General features: G+C 28.8%; 4 protein-coding genes and 1 pseudogene across 4 annotated transcripts; 4 read left to right on the forward strand and 1 right to left on the reverse strand.

The window, feature by feature from the left end:
• The first annotated feature begins 5,635 nt into the window (after positions 1–5,635).
• On the forward strand, positions 5,636–8,542 carry LOC149883210 (uncharacterized). Its single transcript, XM_090101141.1, has 3 exons — positions 5,636–5,758; positions 6,897–7,804; positions 8,291–8,542. Exons 2-3 carry the CDS (start codon positions 6,973–6,975, stop codon positions 8,413–8,415), a joined length of 957 nt encoding a protein of 318 aa, XP_089957267.1. The 5' UTR covers positions 5,636–5,758; positions 6,897–6,972; the 3' UTR covers positions 8,416–8,542.
• A 3,647-nt stretch (positions 8,543–12,189) lies between these two features.
• Positions 12,190–13,611, forward strand: LOC149883211 (5-hydroxytryptamine receptor 4-like). The gene has a single exon (XM_090099894.1). The coding sequence runs from the start codon at positions 12,190–12,192 to the stop codon at positions 13,402–13,404; it is 1,215 nt and encodes a 404-aa protein (XP_089956020.1). The 3' UTR covers positions 13,405–13,611.
• Positions 13,529–18,446, forward strand: LOC145187759 (uncharacterized). The gene is made up of 10 exons (XM_090099893.1): positions 13,529–14,933; positions 15,062–15,354; positions 15,448–15,660; positions 15,760–15,999; positions 16,168–16,244; positions 16,352–16,548; positions 16,739–17,062; positions 17,223–17,381; positions 17,636–17,828; positions 18,022–18,446. The coding sequence occupies exons 1-10, from the start codon at positions 14,478–14,480 to the stop codon at positions 18,249–18,251; spliced, it is 2,382 nt and encodes a 793-aa protein (XP_089956019.1). The 5' UTR covers positions 13,529–14,477; the 3' UTR covers positions 18,252–18,446.
• A 1,033-nt stretch (positions 18,447–19,479) lies between these two features.
• LOC149883212 (uncharacterized) lies at positions 19,480–21,206 on the forward strand (annotated as a pseudogene).
• Positions 21,207–22,243: 1,037 nt separating this feature from the next.
• Positions 22,244–25,423, reverse strand: LOC145181868 (glycosaminoglycan xylosylkinase-like). Its single transcript, XM_080057051.2, has 8 exons — positions 24,947–25,423; positions 24,749–24,835; positions 23,599–23,705; positions 23,341–23,515; positions 23,116–23,225; positions 22,958–23,042; positions 22,819–22,878; positions 22,244–22,745 (listed from the first exon to the last, which is right to left on the reverse strand). The coding sequence occupies exons 1-8, from the start codon at positions 25,357–25,359 to the stop codon at positions 22,523–22,525; spliced, it is 1,260 nt and encodes a 419-aa protein (XP_079913177.2). The 5' UTR covers positions 25,360–25,423; the 3' UTR covers positions 22,244–22,522.

Genomic DNA, 25,423 nt, shown 5'->3' on the forward strand with positions numbered 1-25,423 from the left:
TCACCTACATGAGATAAGAGGTGAGTTCAATTTTGTACAAAAAGGCGGAACTTTCAACTAAAATACAAATCCAACATTTTAACAATTCAAACGACTTCCAGATTAATTAGGTTGAAATAAAGAGCTTTGTTTCATTGTAATTTATACACTTTTCGCCATTGTTGTTTTTTTCCTTTAATATATAAAAATAAACATGTGAACTGAAAAATAATTTTGCCAATATATCTGTTCACCAATATATCTGTTCAGGTATAAAAAAAACAAACCGCATTTTAGAAGTTCTAAACGCAGCGTTACTGCCTCAATACTCACTCACTTTCAAAATGGATTTCAATTACGGAATTTTTATCGCCCCAGTTGAACTTCAACACTGAAAACTATTTATTTATTATTGCCAAAAAACCATATTTACTTTAGAATATCTGTTTATAATGTTGTTTAAACTGCTATAAATCTCTTAATTTGATTATCGCAGTTATTACGACCAGAAGTTTTTTTCTCCTCACACCTTTGTTTAACTAAAAACAACTACCGTCTCGATGCCACAAATTTATAATCTGATCCCTTAAACATAAGGCTTGATCTTTCAATTAATTATAAATGTAGTAACAATAAATTGATTAGCATTCGATGCTGTAATTTATTGATTTCATACTGTGCACAGTTAGTCTTTAGGTTTCCTCTACCCGTAAGGAACATTATACTTTGGGCTCCCTATCCTAACAGTATACTTTGAATTCCTGACTTTTTCCAGTTAGACCAGTCACATGTAGGATCGATTGCTATCTAATCGTTTTTGAATAGAAACAATCAGGTATTAGCTGTATATGCTCACTTGCTGTTAAGCACACTTAGATTAATCATTCTTAAAGCAACCAATCTATGCAAACCTTTTTTATTTTATTTTTTTCATAATAATATAATAAATACCACCCGTGAATTGTAAACTCAAAATTTCAGCCTGCAGATAAAAATGATATTTTTTCTTTTGTGAAAGATTGAAAGGTTTTGGTTTTAACTCTAAAAATCTTTATCATAGATTTCAATTGTTGTCCATAAAATTGCTCCCATTGGTATGAGGAAGTCTTTTATTAATTTTATTAATTATAATTTTATAATTATTATTTATAAAGTTATAGTTTTTATTAATTTTATTAACTTAAAATTTTTTTAATCCTTTTATTAATTTAATTCTATTATTTCTGTTATTAAATACAAATACTACATGTAAATCATTAAAAATATTCTAAAAAATGTTGAGGTATCGAAAGAGTAAATTTTTAAATGGGTGCAACGATCACGTTATGATTCTTCAGAACCTTACTTACCTATTTGGCTAGAGTCAGGTTCTATATGTACTTGGACAGTCTCTGTGTAATTAAGTGGTTTTTTTCCAGTCATTTTGTTATTTTTATTCTTTATTTTGAAACTATTTCACAGTAGTTTGAAAAACCATTTCACTTATAACATTGTACAAAGTTTCTTTTAAAATACGTTTATAAGAAAGAAATTCAGATTTTGTAATTGGAATTCCGTCGTTACAAACTCATCATTATGTAAATACATAAATGTAAATGCGAGACTTCCGGTGTCTGTTAATCGTTTTTGAGTTATTTTTTTTTAGTTACTCGCATTCTAACTAATATGTGAAGATTAGAATTACGAAAATTAATTCTGATATTTCAAATTTGTTTTTCATAAATATATTTGACAAACCCATTTTTTGCACCTTTTTATGTCTTTGTTATGTCTCTGTTTTTGAATATTGCACTTGCTGAATTTCATCAGAAGCTTCTATGAAGTCAACCTAGCGTTTCTTTAACTGCTTTGACTTTTTTGGCCTCATCGTCTTGCTTTAGTTTCTCGAGCACTCAGATATACTTAGCCTTCAACTCTCAAAACATTAACTCTTTTGACTTTTTTTGGTTGATGAAATAGTATTTATAGACAAAATTTCCACAGAAAGTTCATCTGTAATTTTTTTTTTTTAAACTTTTTTTTAAACTTTTGTAATTTCTGATACAAACTCCGTTACCTTTTGAATGGTTTTATAAAAATTGGGCTTTGATTGGAGTGTTTTCTTTGTTGTTTCATTAAAAATTACATATAGAGAAAGATTAAAGCTTGGATTACATGAATAATTACAAAAGATTATTCGTGTTATCCAAACAAAAAGTAAAAATTCATTTGCACAGAAATCAAGATTCACTCTCTGACTATCCAGCCAGCTTTTCAAACAACTACTCTCATTACTGTACCAGGTGGTGCGTCATCCAATATTTTAGCTTTAATTTTTTTTTTTTCAAAAATTAGAAAAGACGGAATGAAGTTATCTTTTTCTGACATACCACTGCTATGGTACCAAGTTCGATGGAAGTTATACATACTCTTAATTTCAGCCTTTTTTGGCAGATACTTTTAAGTTCTTGTTTTGAGCAGTGCTTAAAGGTGCTTCATTTATATTGAAGATTCAATTAGCTACAACTTTTTTTTTTTTTATCAAGAACTTGAAGAAGATGTTTAAAAAATTTATTAACTATAAATTTATTGAAATCTCAGGTTCGAACAGTAGAGGTTGACTCTGGTACAAGAAGAAATTTCTGGTTAACTCCTAAAAGGTTTTAACTAATCTTTTTTTTTCTTTGCTACATGAGAAAATGGACGAGCTATCTTATTAAGTTCGGGTAGTTAGCACAATAAGTACTGTACATCTCGCATACTCAGCTCATATAAACTTGCTCTTGAGAAAAGATATATCTCCTACTAACAATATTTTAATTTTTGAAAAAATAAAAATGTTTTTACAAAGACTCTTTTCCTTAATCCCATCTTCAGAACCTCATTGAACTTAAGTGACGCACGGTTAACTCAAGATTTCACTGAAACCACAACAAATTAGTTTTACAACAATTTCGCGTGATAGCAGAAATAGTTACTTTTTCATTTGGACAGTTTTACCCCAAGGGGTCATTTTGAAAAATAAATATTCACATGTATACATTTAATTGACAATGGAAATAAATTTTATACTATTCTTTTTCAGTAGAAGATACTTAACTTCAGTCATTATCTTCCAAAAATTTAACAAAAAGTTAGTGTTTTATGCAACATCAGAAGATTTTTCTCTTCTTAGAGATCTAATAGTTCCACTTCAAACTGATAAATTTTTTTTCACCCAGTGGGCATGCATCGTCCGCACGACGTTCGTAGGACGTCAATAAGTCCGTAAGACGTCAATAGGTCCGTAAGACGTCCTTAAAACGTCCGTAAAACGTCGTGTGGGCGAGGCATGCCCACTGGGCAGCATGTTTGATAGAATAGGGCAATCATCACTAATAATATCAAATAAAAAAGGATTTACTGCAAATTCTAAAAACGACTTAAACACATGGTTATTTTTAAACCTGTTTTCAGAATCATATGTTTAAAAAGAATGATGTTTTAAAGCTCGTTCATGTCTGATTACCCTCGTAAAAGCTTTCGCATTTTTAATAAACCAAAAAACATTAAAAAATTTTTTTTTTATAGTATAAACCAGGCTGGCATTATTTTGCTTTTGAAAACAAAATTAATCGTAAAGTTACTATACTCAAGATGGCGAATATTAAAGTTTTGTTGTATACTTTTCAACTTTCAACTTCAGATTAGAGCACTTTACATTCATAGTGAGATCTATGTCTTCATAGTATTCTTAACTAGCATAAAATTTTCTATCACAGTTAATCATAAAAATAAAGAGAGGGTGGGGTCGTCAAGAGCCGCAATTTGAACATCCAGGGTAAAGTTCGTTATTGACTATATTCTTAAAATGAAGTTGAGATTGCAAATTATAGTTTAGTTTTGCATAAATTTTAAGTTAGTGTGGCGTCAATCCGAAATAAAACGTCACTTTTTGTCATATTTTAAAGTACTTTGTTAATGACGTATTTATTCAATAACTAATGCGTTTTTATTATTTTATGATTAAGTTGTTGGCGAGAAATTATGACGATCGGAACTTCTCTAATTAGATTTACAAGTGATTATAAATTTCTTATGACGGTTTTGAACCAAGAAACAATTAGAAGCAAGCAAAAAATCATTTAAAAAAATGTTTTTATTAAAAATACAGAGTAAAATAAGAATCATACAAGGCTTCAAACTCCAACTAAGATTTTTCCATCTTAAGCAAGACGAGGAATTACCGTTAAAATTTTTGTTGCAACAAAACAATTTTTAAAAAGCAGTAATAACCCCCACAAATAGCAACTGACCTGTTTGTCTCTACTAAGTGCCTTAAGTATCTTAAGAAATTTCTAATTTCAAAAAATAAGTTGAGAAAATATTTTTGAATAAATGTCCAGGGTAATTAAAAAATAATGAATGCGTAATGCCAAATAAATTTCGATGTAAAAAGATAATGATTATTTAATCTTTAATTTACTTTAATACTGGACTAAAAATAGAATACTTTTTAGACTTACACTTTAATTTTAGATTTCATCGTTTGTTCATAAGAGTGTACTTTTTATTGGTGACAAAACCGTCAACGAGATTTCTGAAAAAAAATAATTACATTTTGAGTTAAATTACATTTTTAAAGGCTGTAGGGAATTATTTTGACTTTCCCTGAGACACTAAAGAATCATTGTTTTCTTTATGAACTTCAAAATATTTTTTCCATCTGACTTCGAATCATACAATTTACAAACTACACTCCCTTTTTATACAGTTTTACAGCCGCGTCATTTTGACACATTAAATACATTAAGACCTATATGCATTAACAACTACGTACATTAACACCCACACACATTTAACACTTTACAAACTTTAACACCTACACATACGCTAATTGCATCTTGAAGACGTTATTCATGACAAGGCAAAACACGTCAATTTATATTTGATGCAGATTATAAAATATCGTCGCAAAAAATGAAGAAAACTGGTATCTGTTTTGATTTTTGACCAACTCAAGTATTCAACTGAAACTTTAAGAAAAATAAAAATAAATAACTTAAATGCTAACTTTCGCCATTTTTTTTACCTCACTAATTTTAATTCCATAATTCAAAAACTTTTATTAAAACATTAACCAGCATGGTTTTTACTACTTAAAACTAAAAAAAGTATTCTTGTAATTGTTGTAGTATTTGTCATCTTCAATAAAAAGAAAAGAAAAAAAGAAAGAAAGAAAAAAAAAGGGAGGGGGGTAGAGGGTGGGATACGAAGGCCACTGGTACTCTTGGTGCATAACTTTGATGGATTATTACACCCCATTCACACTTACAGTAAAACAAGGTTTAATGATACTCGTTTAAACTCGTTTTACATTTTGCGATTCAAACTAAACTTAAAGCGAATTTAATTTTAACCAAGTTATATTAAAAAACTGTTTAGAATGGAGTTTTGAACGCCATTTTAATATATCTTTTCTAAAAAACAAGTTATGTAAAAGAAAGTCTTTTAGTTTGAACGAGATAATAGTCTAAAACGTCAGCTCTTTTTAATACTCGGTTTTTAATCTAATTACATAACAATTACTATTACAGTAGAACAACAAACTGGTTTAAAAATAAATACGTAATAAACAAACAAACCATTCATTTTTTATTATAATTCTATCTCCTAACTAATCATTTAAATGACCAATCAAAAGTTTTATAAATTAGAGGCAGAAAATAAAATAAGGGGATTTCGAAGGTATCGAAAGGACGGAAGAAGCATTTGTTCTTAAAACATCGAGCACGAATAATTAAACGTTGAAGAATAGTTTGTAAGTTCAGATTTGTTAAAGTTTAAAGTATTTAGCATATTTTTACGAATTTCATAAATTATGACAAAAGTACTGACAAAAATTTTGTCGTGTATTTTTTTAAGATTTCGGTGTTGCGGTGCCAATTCAAATTTTGCAAAGTTGAAATGGTGCATGATATTTTAAATAAAATGGAGAAAATGCTAAAAGAACATTTGTTTTTTACTGAACATATTAGCGTAGTTTGAATTCAGAATTTATTTGGCATTTGAGTATTTGATGCTTAAAATCAGCTGCTGGGTGCTTTTTATTATTTTGAAATCAATCGTTTGAAAAGAAGAAAATCTTAAAATTAAAACATACATTTCAATTTTTACTCAAATATTTTAAGTATTTTTTTTTTCTTTGTTAAATATGCATTTATTTTGAAGTGATGAAAAATTGGCAAGAAGAGTTGCTTTTGAATAAATCTACTGATTTTATTAAAATTAAAATACAGGTTTGACTACTTTAAAAGTTGATTTTATTTTTACGGCTCTGATCTACTTAAGCCTGCTTTCCAAGAATTTTTCCGTGAATTTTTTCCAAAAAGTTTGATGAGATATTATCTTTCTATTTTTTAAAACCACTTTCAAGTGAAAACCTTTTGAAAAAGAAATGTATTTATGATTTATACATTTTCTACTGTTACAGCTGATTCTGTTAAATTAATTGTGTAAAGTTTACAAATTGTCAGGCACTTGTAAAAAAAGAGATTCTCTACTCACTAGTAAAATGAACTAACTACGCAACTGCTTCAACATCCCCAACCCAACACCTACCCAATCACCCAGTCACTCAACCCCGCCTCCCGCCCCCACCACCACCACACATACATCCAAAAAAAAAATAGAATTTCTAAATATGTCTCATGCCAGTATTTACAAAAGAGTTGAATTATTGGTGGTACAAACCACAACGTCACATTTGTGAAAGCTTACAGAAATCTTTAAATGAGGAACACTTTTTTTTTTTTACAATATTTTGTAATAACGCAAAAACATTTTTTAACCTTAATCGAGTTTATAATTTTTTTTGTTTTGATTTGTTTAATTTTTTAGATCTAAAAGAATCTTTAATTTTTTTAACTTCATACATTCTAATGTTAATTTCTTTGTAGTTCCGCAACTAAAACATTTACTAAACTTCGTTCAAGAGAGCAGCAGATAGTTGAATCTGAAAAGGATATTGAAAATATGTCATCACTAATTTCATTTTCTAATGTATTAAAAATTGACCGTGAATTCGAAGGCCATAACTCCAAACATGATGCGACGAAAAGCCTACTTGAAAAAATAGAAAACAGTTTATGCAAGCAATCAATGTTTCTATCAAAGAATCTTCCCACCTTTCTCATGATGTGTTTTTTTCAGTCTCGATACCGTCAATATAACGTATCACTGAATGAACAAAATAAACTTTTTACAGATTTAAGGTACATTCATCGAATTACGAACAGCAAATCCCTAACATGCCCTATTCTTCTCTCAATCTCAGATGACTCAAATGACTATATTGGGTCGAAGCTACGTGCTGACCAAAATATTTATGATATATCTTTAGAGATGTCACCAACTGTAGCATCTTCCCTTTACGCTTCAGTTTTAAAGAAACGAAGTGAAAAGGAGTCTAATGTGAACCATAAGAAATTTAGATCACCCAAAAATTTAAACACGTTTCCTTTTGAACAATCTGCAACTTCAAAAAATAAAAAAGAATGCGAAGTTGGACAAGAAAAAAATTTTGTCGAGTTTTTAGAGTTTGAACAGAAGGATTTTACTCGGTTAAATGAAATTGAGAACTGCTATGAAGAAATTCGAACGGAGGAAGCAGGCGAAAAGATTACTAAAGAAACGGAAAACTTACGTGGTTCTATCGAGTTACAGAGCATTCAAAAACCTTTAAGTAAATTTAATTATTTGATACCAGTACCTACCTCACAAAAATCGCCACCGCTGCCATCTCTCGATCGGTTAAAACGCCATATCAAGCAACAAAGGTATCTTGTTAGGAAACACCCGAAGTCAAGTGCGTATTTTTTTATTATTTTTTTTAGAGATGTCATCAACTGTAGTGTCTTAACTATATGCTTCAGTTTTAATGAAACAAAATGAAGAAGAGTCTTTTTAAAAAGATCTTTTAAAAAGACTAACCTGTTTAAAAAAAATCAGCATGATTTCCATCAAAATGTACAATTGTATGTTTTAAATAAAGCTGGGATGACGACTCTAAATAAAAAAGACGTCATTTTCATTAAAAAAAAAATACTAATAATAACTATAAAAAATTGATTTTTTAAACAAAAAATTTCCTTTATTGTTCTTTTTTTTTTTTATAAAAATTACTTAAAAGTAAAAATCAAAAAATTACTAAGTTTTTCTATCTTTTAAAAACAGGGCATTTTTGCCTTTTTTTAAATGAAGAAAATTTTTATTTAAAATTTTCACCTTAAAATCATGTATCATTAGGCCGTGCAATTAAATTACTTTTACAACTAAGTTTGTTTGAATTTAGATTTCCGAAGCAACAGACCATTGATCACTGAGGTATTCCGTATTCAATCAAACACAGAAGAAAATAATCAACGGATAGGAAGATTTTTAGAAATTCAAGATAGGAACGTATCAAGCTTTAAGTAGTTTCATTGAACTTTGGCGCTGCTGGTGGGGTGGAAGGGGTAGCAACAGCCCCTCCCCCAAATATTTTTATTGTTAAGACTGTTTTTGTGTGTATGTGATTTCGAACGTGATAAAAGTGACGAAAAAAGCTTCAAGCTCATGATCTTTTTATTGTTTTTTTTATTATTATTATTATTTTAAATGTCGGTAGAAACTAGGCTGTGACAATTCCCGTTTTCCGGGAAACGAAAGCGGGAATTTCCGGGAACGGGATTCATTTCCCGGACTTGGAAAAAAACGGGAACGGGAATTCCCGTTCCCGTATTTTAAAAAGCGGGAACGGGAAAATCCCGTTCCTGTTCCCGCTTTTCACCTGGAACGTCTAATATTTCCTGGTTTTTTTTCCTGCTTTTTTTTTTCTTTTTTTTTCCTGGTTATATAATTTGTTTGTTTTTTTTGTGGTTTATTTTGGTTTAGGTGTTTGTTTTTTTTTGGATTCTTTTTTATTTTTTTTTTTTATTTTTTAAATTTATTAACTTAACAACATAGAAGACTTTTACAACATAGAAGATTTTTACAACATAGAAGACACACAGGGGAGTTTTAATAAAAGCTATGTACCTAAAAAAAAAAAAGGAAAAAAGGTTAATTCTAACTAATAACTTATATTCAAAGGAAAATAAGGTAATTAACAAGAAAGATACCAAAGATATGAAGAAAGTTAGTAAAGAAAAGACGCAAGTTAGCAAAGAAAAGAAGAAATTAGTAAAGAAAAGAAAAAAGTTAATAAAGAAAAGAAGAAAGTTAGTAAAGAAAAGACGAAAGTTAGTAAAGAAAAGAAGAAGTTAGTAAAGAAAAGAAAAAATTAGTAAAGAAATGAAGAAAGTTAGTAAAGAAAAGACGAAAGTTAGTAAAGAAACGAAGAAAGTTAGTAAAGAAAAGAAGAAAGTTAGTAAAGAAAAGAAGAAAGTTAGTAAAGAAAAGAAGAAGTTAGTAAAGAAAAGACGAAAGTTAGTAAAGAAACGAAGAAAGTTAGTAAAGAAAAGACGAAAGTTAGTAAAGAAAAGAAGAAAGTTAGTAAAGAAAAGACGCAAGTTAGCAAAGAAAAGAAGAAATTAGTAAAGAAAAGAAAAAAGTTAATAAAGAAAAGAAGAAAGTTAGTAAAGAAAAGACGAAAGTTAGTAAAGAAAAGAAGAAGTTAGTAAAGAAAAGAAAAAATTAGTAAAGAAATGAAGAAAGTTAGTAAAGAAAAGACGAAAGTTAGTAAAGAAAAGAAGAAATTAGTAAAGAAAAGAAGAAAGTTAGTAAAGAAACGAAGAAAGTTAGTAAAGAAAAGAAGAAAGTTAGTAAAGAAAAGAAGAAAGTTAGTAAAGAAAAGAAGAAGTTAGTAAAGAAAAGACGAAAGTTAGTAAAGAAACGAAGAAAGTTAGTAAAGAAAAGAAGAAAGTTAGTAAAGAAAAGACGAAAGTTAGTAAAGAAAAGAAGAAGTTAGTAAAGAAAAGAAGAAAGTTAGTAAAGAAAAGAAGAAATTAGTAAAGAAAAGAAAAAATTAGTAAAGAAAAGAAGAAAGTTAGTAAAGAAACGAAGAAAGTTAGTAAAGAAAAGAAGAAAGTTAGTAAAGAAAAGAAGAAAGTTAGTAAGGAAAAGAAGAAAGTTAGCAAAGAAAAGAAGAAAGTTAGCAAAGAAACGAAGACAGTAAACTACTTAAAAAAATTATAATTAGGTCTTAAACCTAATTATAATTTTAAATTATTATAATATTTATATATATTTACCTTATAGTTATAGTAGTTTGTTCCTAGTATTAGTACCAAATTTATAACATAAATCTTAAAATCTTAAAATAAACGGGAATATATGCGCGCAAATCATAAAATAGCGGGAATCCCGTAAAAAAGCGGGAAACTTGGTAAAATGCGGGAAACTTGTAAAAATACGGCTTTTCCCGTATTTCTTATATTATATTATAATATATAAATATATATATTATAATATATAAATATATAAATATGTATATATATAATATATAAATATATATATTATATATATAATATATATATAATATATATATATTATATCATAATATATAAATATATATATATTATATATTATAATATAATAATTACGGGAAAACCCCGTAACATCGAATGACGTACGGGAACAGGAACGGGAATTTCCTGTTCCCGTATTTTATTTATTACGGGAACAGGATCCCGTTCCCGTATTTTAAATACCAAAAGCAGGAACAGGATCCCGCTCCCGTAGTTCCCGTAAATACGGGAACTTGGCGCACTCTAGTAGAAACCATAATATTTGCTCTTTTACCGAGTTACCTTATGACCTCACGCATTTCTATCGGGTTTCTGTTCGCTTCTCTCGGGGAAAGAGTAACAAAGCTGTGCAGGAAAGTTAGTAACCAGGGTGGAAAACGAAACAAAAAAACTGCGTGCACAGTTTGCGGCCACTGGTTTGTAAACTAGAGGTCTACTTTCCAACCAATTTTGATCTCGTTTGATCGCAAAACCGAATTCCGTCAGAACTCGGATTTCCAAATTTAGAAGAAACTTCTAGAGAAACTGAAGTTTCGTGAAAAAAACAATAGTTAATTTGAAAATCTTATTTATATGTTTTCTTTTTAAGTATTGCTTAATCTTTAAAATTTCTTATCTGTATATTTCTTAGTTTTATATTTAAATAGAAAAAATTCCGATTTCAGAATTTGCGATCAAACACAGTCAAAGTCGGACGGAACACAGAGAGCTCGTTCATCAGTTTGCAAACTGCGAATCAGTTCGGAATCTGCAAATCAGTTCGCAAACGGCATACCAGGTCGCAAACTGCATACCAGTTCGCAAATTACAAATAAGTTTGCGAACCACAAATCAGTTCCCATACCGAAACGTTAGGGAAAAATATTTTCGTTTATAGTTTTTATTTGTTTTTATTGTCTTTTGCTTAGTAGTGAGCAGTTTATCGATGTTCCAAAGGTAAGGGCTTGAAAAGGGAAATAAAAGACACATGATGCCCAAGTGTCTAATTCATTAATTATGACTAGTGGTATTCATACCTATTATCCGACTCATGATTTTCAAATTGTCATTTTTAAACAACTTTTCGTAAAATAGTTACATTTTGTTTTAATAAATTAGTTTTCAAAAATAGTTGGCTTGAGAATACAACAGTAATCGATGTCAGTGCATCTATATTTTTAAAAAATATTTTCTAGCTTTTTGTAGGCACTTGCAAAAACTCAAATTATTAAACAGAAATTGAGTTAAACAATAATTCTAAATTTTAAATAAGTTGCAGAGGCTTGTTTCCTATCAAGCAAAGGAAAATATTTGCGCATAATGTTTACTTTTCTAAGACGCTTCAAAAACGATCCCGCTGCAAGTGCAGTTCCAATTTTAGCAGATAGAATGTTTAATTGACCTAATGGCGCTATCTATATTTTAAAAATATATATTATCAAAAATATAAACGTTAAATATCGCTTCTTTTTATAAAAAGAAGCGGTATTTAACGTTTTCGCGAGTTGTTGCTTAGCGACTTACATTATAACCAAACAAATTTGAGGTTAAAATTAAACAACCGCTTAACTTGTTTACATTTTTCATCAAAGTAAAATTTTTTTTTTAAACTTAAGATTTTGCAACGTACAAAAAATAGTTTATTAATACCCAAAAAGTTCATAAAAAATTATTTTCGAAACTTAACGATTTTAAATTGCATTTTATAGCTCCATTCTGAAGTTATTTTATTCGAATTTAACATATTCAAGTTAATAAGCAGAGAATGAGAAAAAGACTGTCTGCGACAGCTTACGTGATTATCTCTTGGCTAATCGCTTCTGTTCATAATACCAATGTCAGCAATCGGTCGACCAATTTAATTGAGGGCTGCAACAAAAAAACAACCAAAACCCACTTAGCGATCTTGATAATATTGATGGCGATGATTCCGTTAACGATTCTTGGTAACATCTTTGTTGTGATTGTTATAGGTGTGACACCGAAACTTCGCAAAAACAGCACTTACTTTTTGCTCCTTTCTCTTGCGATTGCTGATTTACTTGTGGGATGTGTAATCGTGCCAATCAACGCAAAAAGAGTGTATAACAATAGGCTTTTTTGTTTGTCAGAAGACGTGTGTAGAGCGTTCTTACTTTTGGAGCCTTTCCTCTCGGTCGCAACAATAACCCATTTGTTTTCAATTGCAGTTGAGAGATTTTTGTCGTTAAAGATTCCATTTCGATTTAAGCTGACAGTTTCTTCGTTTTCATTTTACGTATGGGTCGTATCCGTATGGATTTATGCACTTCTTTGGTCTTTTTTGGGAATTTTTAAATGGTATAAACCAAAGAATTCTTCAAGCAGTATACTTAGCATCAATTATTCTTCAGATAGCCATACTTGCAGTCAAGATAACACACCTTATTATACCGCAGTTTATATTGTGTGTCTTTGTATCCCATCGATTCTAATGATATATATTTATCATTTTATTTTCAAAACAACTGCCCGCCATATTCGTCAGATATCTAAAGTTGAATTAGGAAAGATGCACTTGAGGACCAAAAGAAGAAAGATGCGCCAATTGAAAACGTTTAAAACGGTTTTCATTGTTTTCTTGATTTATTCAGCATGCTGGGTACCTTTGTTCGTTACAATGCTTCTGAGTTTTTATTTCACAAAAACATTAATTGGTTTTCAAAGTAACCAGCCATTTCTTTACGAATTCATTATTATTATTGTAGTAGACATATTACCTCCCTTAAACTCCGCAATAAATCCTTTCCTTTACGATTTAAGCAATCGGCAGTTCAGAAATACAGCCCTTCTATTCATTAAAACTACAAATCGATGCTTCAATTGTAACAAGGTGATAAATATAGAAAACCCCATAACCCCGACAAATATTTCAAAGAAATCTATCTTTACAACAAGTAGAATCACTGCATCAACATTTTCGCTAGAGTCAAAAGGGGTCAAGAAAATTAAATACAGATGAACGGTAGGAAATACTTAATAGCTACAGAGGATAATGTAAGATCTAAAACAAATTATGCAATTCCCAGAAAAAAAAAATTGTAAAATGTAATTGACCGAGCAGAATATTTCTTCGCTTTTTAAACTCTCTCACGGTGGTTTAATTTTAAGCATTTGCGGACATTTATGATGCGCATGCGCTACTTTAAAAACAACAACAACATCCAAATTTTGATTTTTTTTTTTGCAATGGTCTTTTACCGTAACCTAATAAAAAAGGTCATATCATTGCTTTGAAGATGTTTATACCAAATATAAATTTATAAACTGATAAAATGTGTGGCCAAGGAAAACATATTTTATTTGAAATACTCAAATTTATCAATTTTTATGTGATAAAATACGCAGGAAAGTCGGAAATTATTTTATGGTCATCTTTACTACTAAAACATAATAATTAAGCGTTTATCAGAATTTTTATGCTTTAAAGCTATATATATTTAAAAAAAAGATGGTTTTAACTTTATAATAAAAAAGAAATCAGAGTCCGGTTACTTTTTTAAGTTTAAAAATTTTGTACATCAAATCTTCTATTTTAGCAATAAAAAAACACGTAAAAATGACTGAGTCTCATGAAACCAAACTAAAAAAACTATGCAGAATATGTGGAGAAAGTCTAGATAATGATAGTGTTTTTTTAACAAAACATATTTTTAGAATAGAGTTTTGTTTTTTTATCCGAATCGATAAGGACCACCCAAATATGCATCCTCAAAAAATGTGTAATAGATACTTTTCAATATTAAGAAATATTGAAAAAGGTTCAAAAACTGAACTAAAATTAAGATCTTGGCCTGAAAATTGCCATGCAACTGAATGTGTTTGCTTTAAAGCCAATAAAGGAAGAAAAAAAAAGAAAAAGATAAGTGGAAGACCTTTAAGTATTAGTTATAGTGAAAATATTTGGACTAGACATAAAATAACATACAATCTAAACATTTACCTCAAGCAAAATTTAATCTTAAACTGCAAGATATTAACTGCATCTTAAACCCTCATGTGCATCTTTGTGTGTGTACTATTTGCAATGACATTATGCATAAACCGATTATTATAAAAAACTGTCTTCATTCATTCTGCTCAACATGTCTATTACCACTTATCATTGGCAAACTAATATCAAAAACAAAATGCCCTAAATGTTCCTTTTCAATTCCAAGTGATGGGTTAATTTCATCAACCAATGTAATTGAAATGATAGAAAATTTGCAAGAAGTATGCAAGCAAGGTTGTGGTAGGTTGTTTAAAGTCACACAACTGTCAGAACGAAAGAGTCATCAAAAAACTTGTCAGACAACTCCGATATCAAATTCAACAACATTATCGATATCATCGTCATCAACTTCACAAATAAACTTTTCAGATATATTTGCATTGGATTCAACAAGTATTATACCAAGAATTATTGAAGATGCTGCTCTGCATGTAATAAAACAAAAAATGTCTCAAACAACATCCAATGTAATTGAATTTCCGACAGATGGACCAAGGGTAAGACTATCTTTACAAAAACAGAGACTGTAAAATTATTATAACAAAACAAAAATGCTTTTAATTTTATAATAGGAAACTATAGTATGATTTTTTGAAGATTTTAACTAAATTACACAAAATTTTAGCCCTTATGCTTTACATCAACACCAATAGCCTACAAAGAAAGTTCAGATGTATGTTTACGCACAATTCGCAGAAGACAATTACAGCTAAAACATAATATGAGCAAAACATGTGGAGAAAGCATCAGTTCTATAATCAAGCAAACTGCTACTCTTTTGAAATCTTTTAATGAAAATGAAAAAGAATATATTCTGAGCAAATCAAATATTTCAAAAGCCAGAATATCTGCTGAAGAAATGATCAGTTTAAAAGCAAACATGAACAGTACTTATGTCAACATGAAAATATTATCTAGGTACACAAGATTGCAATTATTATATAGAAATCTTGAAAAGACAAATTCAATACTTTTAATAGTTATTGATAATAAAAAAACACATTATTTTAGGTGGTTGAAAAACAACAATGTAATATGTGCTTCTAATGCAAAACAAAGAAATGTGGCTAAGAAATGGTCATGTGATGATCTTATTGTTAAAAACGCTCCATTTATGGTTGAAAAAAAAGATTCAAAAGGTTCTTATGAAATCAAGGAATTGCCGTGTGCATATATTGAAAATCTACAAGGACATATAATAAATGTACTAGATAGACTAGATAGGTACAAACAAATCTTTTTTAAAAAATACTTTAACATACTACAATAAATTAAATGCAATACTATAAAAGCAAAAACTAATTTTTCTTGTTTTAATTTTAGCAACAACCTCTTATTATACAACAAGATTAAAGACAATGAAATCCATACAAAAATAGGAGGTGACTATGGAGGTGATTCATTCAAAATGTTTTATCAAGTAGCGAATGTGGAAAAGCCTAATGCCAAAACTAATACAACAATATTTAATATATTTGAGGCAAAGGATTATAGCACAAATTTGAAAATTTCATTGGCAAGATTTACATCAGAAATTGATTTGTTGCAAAAAATGATTTGGAAGTAAGAACATATTACAAAAGATAATTCAATTATTCAAAAACATCCAACCAATATTTGACATAAACAAAATCATCAACTATTCATTTCTTACCACAATTGTCAGGATTATGATAGATTACAGTTTCTTTTTAAAGAAATGTATAATAATTTAATTCTGTTCAATTTTAGAGAAAAACAGATTCGCGTATTTGTATTCGGTGATTATGAATTCTTGTGTGCAATTTATGGAATAACTGGTGCAACTGGTGAGTATATACTTAATACAGATTTCTTTAAAAAAACTCATCTGGGCTAGATAAATGCAGCATGATTTATTTTGTTTTCTTAACACAAACTTGTTCAATTACTTTAGGTGGACACTCATGTCTGTTTTGCAACATCACAAGTCAAGGAATGTCAAATCCAATTAATGATAACATTGAAATGCGATCACTTAAAACACTGGACTTATCTCTAGCAAAATTTAACAACCATGGTGCAGATCCCAAGTTTGCCAAGTTATGCGACAATGTTATTGACCAACGGTTGTTCAATGTGCCACTTGATCAGGTGCTTTGCTTTTATTCATTATTCACATTATTTGGATTTTATTTATTAGGCATTATTCGCAAATTCACATGAATAATCGTAAACAATGTAATACAATATTGTTTACGACTTATACAGTTATTGGTGGGCTAAATATAAATGGTGGTGTATGCAATTGTAAATGATAATATAAACTCTCTTGTACTATTAGATAGGAGTTCCTGCTTTACATATCTCACTTGGTATATACTTAAAGTTTTTCAACATGTTAGAAGACTCTTGTCACACAATTGACATAAAAATTGCAGGTCGAATGGCAGTAACCAACCGAACGCTTGACTGTGAGGAATTTAATGCATATATAGAGCACCAGCACCAAATAAATCAACTTCAAATAAGTATTCAAGAACTTGAAGATAAAACTTGTGTTATAACAGAAGCACTTGAAATGCAAATTCTTTTTAACCCTGAAAATGAAGAAAAAATTAAATTTGAACCTCACCTGATGCACTTTGGTAAGAAAAAGAAAGAACAGGTAACTACTTTAAATTTTATTATCTACTAAAAATATTTAATTTAGATTGGTAATTAAACCCGAAATAATACAGTTGAGAATCTTATACATTTGAATATCTAAGTTTTGTTTTATTGATTACATTTTTTTAAATTTATCTTAAGAACATATATAATCATAGATCTCAGAACTGAAAATACTCCTTGAAGCAAATCATGTAAAGAAATCATTTGGGCCACTTGTAAACAAACTTGATAACGTACTTAACTCATTAGGAGTACAAAGACAAGCATATCACGGGAAAAGTTTTGTTGGTTATCATGTTCACAAAATGTTAAAGGTAAAATAATATCTAATATATATTTCCTAAATTTATAAAATCTACTCTTTACTAAAAACAAAGTTTAGATAAATTTAAATTTAAAATACAATATAAATATATGTATATATGTGTGTGTGTGTGTGTGTGTGTGTGTGTGTGTGTAAGTGGAATAGATGGCTAATACTAACATTATTAGACATAACTAGATGCATAATTAACAACAGTTACTACATATAATACATATTTCACAATTATTTTATATATTAAATTAGGAGAAAAGTATCCTTGAACTTTGCAACTCCATACCAAACCTTGTAGTTGAACTTGGGTTTAATGACACTGATATACACAGAGAAACTGTTGAAATTTGTAAAAACTTTGAGGTACTCTTCTCTAAATTTGGAATATGTCACAAGCTTATTAACTCCTGCAATCAGTTCAATGAAGATAACAAACAGGACCTTGGTATGTCATATGTTATAATTTGGCAAAACACAATTAATAGACAAAATCGTTTTTATTATTTGATCTTTATCTTTGTTTTTTGAAATCATTGTGTTATATATATATATATATATATATATATATATATATATATATATATATATATATATATATATATATATATATATATATATATATATATTATTGGTTACAGAAAATCGAATCAAAGATTTCATGAAGTACTTCCGTGAAAACTGGCCAAACGCTTCAATCACACCCAAGCTTCATATGCTGGAATACCATGCATTACCTTTCATTAGAAAATGGGGAGTAGGACTAGGTACTTATGGAGAGCAAGGTGGAGAAAGTATTCATGCCATGGCGCTCTATACTGAAGGCCTATTCATCGCGCAACCGTGTGCCGTGACTGGGGGCCTATTTTAACATTCTAAAAATTGCGAAGATGAAAAGCTCTCATTGAAAAACTTGCCAGAGAATTTTTAACTTTTTCAAATTAATCTTGTTTATTCTTTTATATTTCCAATAACTTTGTATTATCAATGTTTTTTAAATTATAAATTTTTGTAAATAATTTTAAAACACTGTATTTTTACTTGTTAACTCCTTAGAGTGTTATGAGTTATATTTTATATATATATATATATATATATATATATATATATATATATATATATATATATATATATATATATATATATATATACATACATTCATTATGACTGATATAGGTAGTGATCCATTATATTTGACAAAAAAGTGTTTGAAAATCTTATGTTATGGTTTGCATATTTTTATGTTCTTTTAAATAATTATATTTTATAGATGCCAAAAAAGTGTTGTGTATATGGCTGCAAAACTAATTATCAAAGTACCAAAAGCAATAAAAGCTTTGAAAAAATACCAGTTTATCGTTTTCCTAAAGATAAAGAACAAAGAAATATTTGGATAAAAAGTATTCCAAATTCTAATCTTTTAGTTTCAGATGAAACTGTTATTTGCCAATTACATTGGCCAAAAGTTTTTGAAAAAGTTACTGTTCAAGGAAAACAAAGACCGAAAATGCCACCATCTGTATGGCCAGGAATACCTTCAAGTCAAATACCTACTCCATTACCATGTCATCGCATAACACAGAAATCTTTAAGCATTGTTAGAAATGTTAAAACTGATGAACTTAGCACTTTTTTATCAGCTGATAAAGCAACATATATTGATTTTAAAAATGTTTTGTTAAATAATCTTAGGGTTTTTTCAGTTTCAGTAATAACATATATGATTGAAAAAACAATTAATGTTCAATTTATTATGTTTTATGATGGTGTTCCTTTATTTCTTGTTAAAATTTTAGAGAATTTACATTTTGAAACATTTCATTGTGGAATAAAATGTTTTATAAAAAGTTTGTGTAAAGATCGTGTAAATATTGTTGATTCTTGGTCAAAGTTTGAGGAAATACTACATTTTTTAAATGTCATGGAAATAGATCATAAGAAAAACATTATTCAGCAACAAATATCAGTTATGTCTGCAAAGCCTATTGGAAAAAAAAAATGAATCAGATACAATTATACGTAGTTTTGAATATTTTTCAACATCTCGTGCTTTATACAATAAACTAAGAAACGATTTTCAATTGCCATCAGTTAGTACTTTGACACGCATAACATCAAAAGTTTGCAAAATTGATGACGCTAGTTTCTTAGACTCAGTTTTCAAAAACATTGAAGAAAAACAAAAAATTTGTATAATTATTCATGATGTAGTATATGTCAAAAAATGATGCTTTACCATGGTGGAACATTGTTTGGTAAATCTTTAGATGATCCATCATTATTGGCTAAAACTGTGTTGGGAATTATGATAGTATGTTTCAAAGGTGGTCCAAAATTTCTGTATAAGATGATTCCAATTTCAAAATTAAGTTCAAATTTTCTTTTTGAACAAATAAACTCCAGCATAAAACTTATAAAATCATCATCTGGCAATGTAAAAGTTGTTATCTGTGATGGTAATCGTGTAAACCAAGCATTTTTAAAATTATATCATACTATTCCAGAAAAACCTTGGAAAACGGAAGATGGGATGTATTTACTGTTTGACTTTGTTCATCTTTTGAAAAACATTAGGAATCTATGGCTTACAGAAAAAACTGGGGAACTAGTGTACAGTGATAATGGTATTCAAAGAACAGCTAAATGGGAACACCTTAAATGCTTATATAAATTAGAATTAGAAAAGTTAGTCAAATTGTCAGACTTGAATGAAATTGAAATCATTGAAAGGCAAAATGTATCTACTTGCCTTAAAGTTTTTTCAGATAAGACATATCATGCCTTTCTGACCTATTCTCAAATAATTTCAAATTCTAAGGATACTGCAATATTTATAAATAAAGTAATAACCTGGTGGAAAATTTTAAATGTGAAAGGTCGTGGAGCTGATGTAAGACATAATGATCCACTAGAAGCACCTATTTGTAATCCTGATGATTGCCGTCTTAATACTCTACTTCAGTTTGGTGATATGGCTCTTGAAATGTGTTGTAAAAATGGCAAAAGAGTGAAGCAGCTATCTAATGATACTGCAAAATCAATTCACCATACTTGCTATGGTATTGTCGAGCTATGTAAATATTTATTAGCAACAAGTCATGATTATGTTCTTCTTGGTATGTTTACAAGTGACCACTTAGAAAAAGAATTTGGGAAATTGAGACAAGGTTCCGGGGGTGCCTACTTTATAAATGTTCAACAAATTATAGAAAAATTGCATATAAATCACACATCACTGTTGTTATCTTAAAATATTGACATAGATTCTTTTGATTTTAGTTCAGGTCATGAGTGTGCTTCTTGTACATATGTTTTATGTGAAGCAGGTAGTGAAATATTTGACAATTTAGAAAAACTAGAGTCATCAATTTCTGATACTACCAAAATGTCTTTGATTTATATTGCTGGTTATGTATGTAGGAATGAATATAATGAAAACAATTTGTTTAATCAAACATTACTTTATTATGAAAAGTTTGGTGAGTACCTCAAGTCTATAGATCGTGGTGGTCTTAAAATTCCACCAGACAATGTTTGCCAATGGGTGTTTTTTTGCTTTGTCTTATTCCATTCGATAAAAGATAAAGTTTGTCGTAAGTCCTTAAGTGACATCTTTTTGCTGGTTTCTGAATTTTACTATTTTGAAATTAATCAAAAACATTGCAGCACGCTTGGTAATATATTTTTAAACAATTTTTGTGCACAAATTACACCAAGATCTAATAAAGAACCTGCATTAAAAGTTTTAAAGTTATCATAAATTTGTTTAGAAAAGAATGATTTGTATCTGTTGTTGTTAAAATATATGCAAATATTTTCTTTGTTATAATTTTTTTTTTAATTTAAAATTTTAACTTTTTATTATTTTAATATAAATATTTCTAAATAAACTAATTAAACTCATAAACAGTCATATTTTGACTCCAAAATATAATTTTATAGCAGAGTTGCTGATAATCCGTAAAAATAATAGGCCCCCAGTCACGGCTTACGGTTGCGCGATGAATAGGCCTTCAGTATAGAGCGCCATGATTCATGCTGAAATCAACCGCATGAAGAGTACCTACTGCCATATGAAAGGACTACGTAGGTTAAAAAGCATAATGAATGAGCATTTCATAAAAAACAACCCAACTGTAAAAAAATACCAAAAAAAAGCTCAGCCAAGAATAAGAAAAATTGTAGATACTAAAAATAATCCGATAAAATACTGCAAAATGATTTAAAGAAAATAAATGGCAGCATTAAAGCCTGCATAATATTTTTGTCAGTATTTTTAACCTTTCAAATAAAAAGAAAACTTACCAATCTTTAAAAGCATTATACTATCACAAAAAAAAGTAACCGGTTTTCGATTTTTGCTTTAAATGATTCACAAACTTTTACATTTTCAAAAAAAATCAAGATAGTCACTAAAAAATTTAAAACTTCAGAATATAGACTATAATGTAAGCACAGGTTAAACTCCGCCTAAAAAACAGCTAAGTTTCACTTTAGTCCCACTTCTATTCTCTTTGTACAATTATTTAAATGATAGCTTTAATGACACATACCATACCTAAAGTATTGTTTTGATATCACTTCTTATGGACTTTTTAGAAATATCTACAAATAAATCTAATTTGAAGTTTAGGCAATTTTATAAGTTGTTCTCTGTTTACTTGCGAACATTGTTGTTTACCAACATTTGAGCAAAATATAACGCATGCGCATGATAAATGTCCATTACTAAACCACCGTGCTCTAGTTGAATACTATTTCATTCTCTTTTTACAAGACAAAAATAAACCGGTTAGAGTTGCAATATTTTAGTTTATTTATGAATCTAATTTTGAAATCTTTGCCAAGATAAGAAAAAGGACGTTTAGCATAAATATATTATATTCAATGTAGAAAACGCTTCTATAAATAAATAAAGCATTAAATCCGAAATGAAATCAGAGATCTCAAAAACCGATCAAATATCTAATTTTTAAATAAGAATAGTAAAGTCTTCCTAAACAAGTATAAATGAGAAGCATTTTTCAAAGCATTATTGAATTAAATTAAACAAGACCTAAAAATTATTGTATGAAGTATACTTTAAATCAAAAAAAAATCTGCGCAGCTGAAAAATTGATCTAAAATTACTTTAAATAAAATTTAAAAATTATCTTCTATAAGAACATTTTCTTTTTTCTTTTCATTAAAACAATTTTCAAAAGCCTTTAGCACTATTAGCAGCCTTCGATCGAGGGCATGTAGATGGTCATTTGTAAGTATTGGGTAGATTGGATCAGAAGAAAGTCTTTTATCAAGCAACAAACTCAAAGCTGTTTCACTGGATGTAATATTTTTCAATCGACTGTATGTTGATGAGCGCAATCTAAAGATTTTTATAGTTAGCAGAAAAACATTTCCATCTTCCACATCAAATATCAACTTAAACTAAAACTCACCGGCAACATTGCACGAGGGGAGCAAGGATACTCATTTCATCAACATTTGGATTCCCAAAGCTAAAAGAAAAAAAAAGGCTTTATTAAATCTATTTTGAACCTGTATTACTATTTATTGAGAATAAGAATTAACAGTTACCTCTTGGCATTATCAAGATGTATCAGCATGCTAACGTTTTCTCCCTCAACTTCAATGTATTCATAGTGATGGCGATCAGCATTTCCTTAAAAAAAATATTCAAGTCACAAAAACTCTCCAAAATTTCTCTTATAACAAAATATTAACTGGAAACATACCGATTAGAAAATCGAAGATGGAAGCATCTATAACATCCAACAATCTTGGACCTTCTTTGTAAGGTGCCTTTTTAATCACTGATTTACAATAATTTGAATCTATTTCCCACCTGAAAAAGAGTCTCTGCTTTTTTAAATTAATGTTTGAAATTTTGAAGACCAGTGAAAGAGAATAGTTAAAAAATTTCAATTTTTCTATAAAAAATAAAACAAAAACCAAAAAACCTGGCTTTTTCTTGAGTATATGTTCTTCTCCATGGATTGGGCAATTTCAAAACAGGCCACTTTTCAGGTAGCCATAAGATAAGCGCTCCTTCTATTGTTACATTGCTTGCACATGCTGCTTCGTCTCGATTACAATATAAACATTTACCATAAAAGCATATATTTCCATCATTGTCTTAAAAATAAATTGTCATTTATCAAAAAGAAAATTAATATCAAATTATATGCTAATAAAATTGATATTTAATGATTTTAAACCTTTTATAAATGTACTGGCAAGCTTTTTTGTTGCTACAGGAATTACTTCTGTAATCAAATTAACATATCTTCCTACCACAGGAGGTGCTCGATAAAACCCAAGTAATCTGTGAATAGGTAAAACACTGCTTTACTTTCATAATATTAAATCTAATAGGAAAAAGATTAAAATATAACCAAATTATTTCAAGTTGCAACTTTGTTCAAAGTAATAAATGCTAAAACTACATTTGGTTAAAACTATTCACCATAAACCAATGTTATACCTAAATATTTATTTTAAAAGTTACAAAAGGATACTTCAAGTACTCCAATCCAAAATATCACAAAAACAGCATGTAGCTTTCTTGCAGCGAATATAACATTGCAATTCTGCATTTTCTCTACTTCAAAAAACTCTCTCTACAAATGCTTTGCATTCAATTTACACTTCACAAAAATACCTCAAACACATTCATAAAAAAATTTACAAACACATTCACAAATATATTTACAAAAATTTTTTTGTTAAAAATAATTAACACAGGGAAGCTACGTAATGTCAATTCTTTCCACCACTTTATACAATTGCCTCCTCACAACTCAATAACACAGCAAAAAAATTTAATTTATTGATGTTAACAGATAAACCCAAGCTAGTTTTAACTTAATAAGAAGTGTTATGGCAATCACAAAAACAAACAATTTAACCAGCCATAAAAAAAAATTTGTAGATTCACTTTGAACCGATGCTACAAAAGTTTTCAAACTACTGCTTTCAAAATGTTAAACCTACATAAAATCAAGAGAATATACTCTGATGACAATACCATACTAGTTTTAAATTTTAACTACTAGTTACATACATACTAGTTTTAAATTTTAACTACTAGTTACATACATACTAGTTTTAAATTTCAACTACTAGTTACATACATACTAGTTTTAAATTTTATAAAACATATGTTAGACAAATATGTTAAACAAACATAGTAGTGAAGATTTTATCAGAAAGAAATTTAATAAAATCATAAGATTTATAATCATAACATAAAATATACCCATACAATCATAACAATATTATCAAATAACTACTAATAGCAAAAAATATCTAATATGATTTTTATTTTTAGATTTTTGTTTTATATCTTAAAAGTGTTACTGAATATACCTGTCTAAATGAAATGCTGCAATTTCAGCATTATGTCTATCATACCCTTCATAAGGAGTACCTGTAAGTATCTTGTCACGTGAATACCTGTTCATAAATGAAAATATTTTATTTGAAATATCTGGATACTTATAACTAAAAAAGAAAAAAAAAAAAAAATCAGCTGATTGACATAAACTTTCTTAGTTTAAAATCTACCTTTTTGGCTTAAAGACAGCCTTTTGTATCTGAGGGCCATCCAGAGTAAACATTGCTTTTAGTTGTGTACCTTTGTAGCCAGTTGTTGCTTGTATGATTTTTGTGGAAGCCATCATTTTCAAAATTTTATCTACATCATGATTAGATTTCACAGTCAAAGCTCGTATTGATACCATATCATGCCAAATATCCCAAGGATGAACATTTAATGTTTCACTGTCTTCACGAGGTTTGTTTTCTATGAACTTGTTAAAAGAGTTAAAGAAGACATCTCTTCTTTGAATATCATCTTTAACTTCCTCAACAGCAACCACTGGATTTTTTCGTTTTGTGTCCAAATTGGCATTATATAAAAATACTAATAGTGTAACACCCAGAATCAGAACAGTTGTTACACGATCCTTTAATTTCATAATATGAAAGACAAAGTCATCTTCCAATTTATCCTAATATCTAAAGTTTAAAGAGTACACAGTG

This window comes from Hydra viridissima, unplaced genomic scaffold, assembly GCF_058129835.1.
Source record: "Hydra viridissima isolate aposymbiotic clone 2 unplaced genomic scaffold, HvirCarnegie_v1 scaffold_10, whole genome shotgun sequence".
Taxonomy (NCBI): Eukaryota; Metazoa; Cnidaria; class Hydrozoa; order Anthoathecata; family Hydridae; genus Hydra; species Hydra viridissima.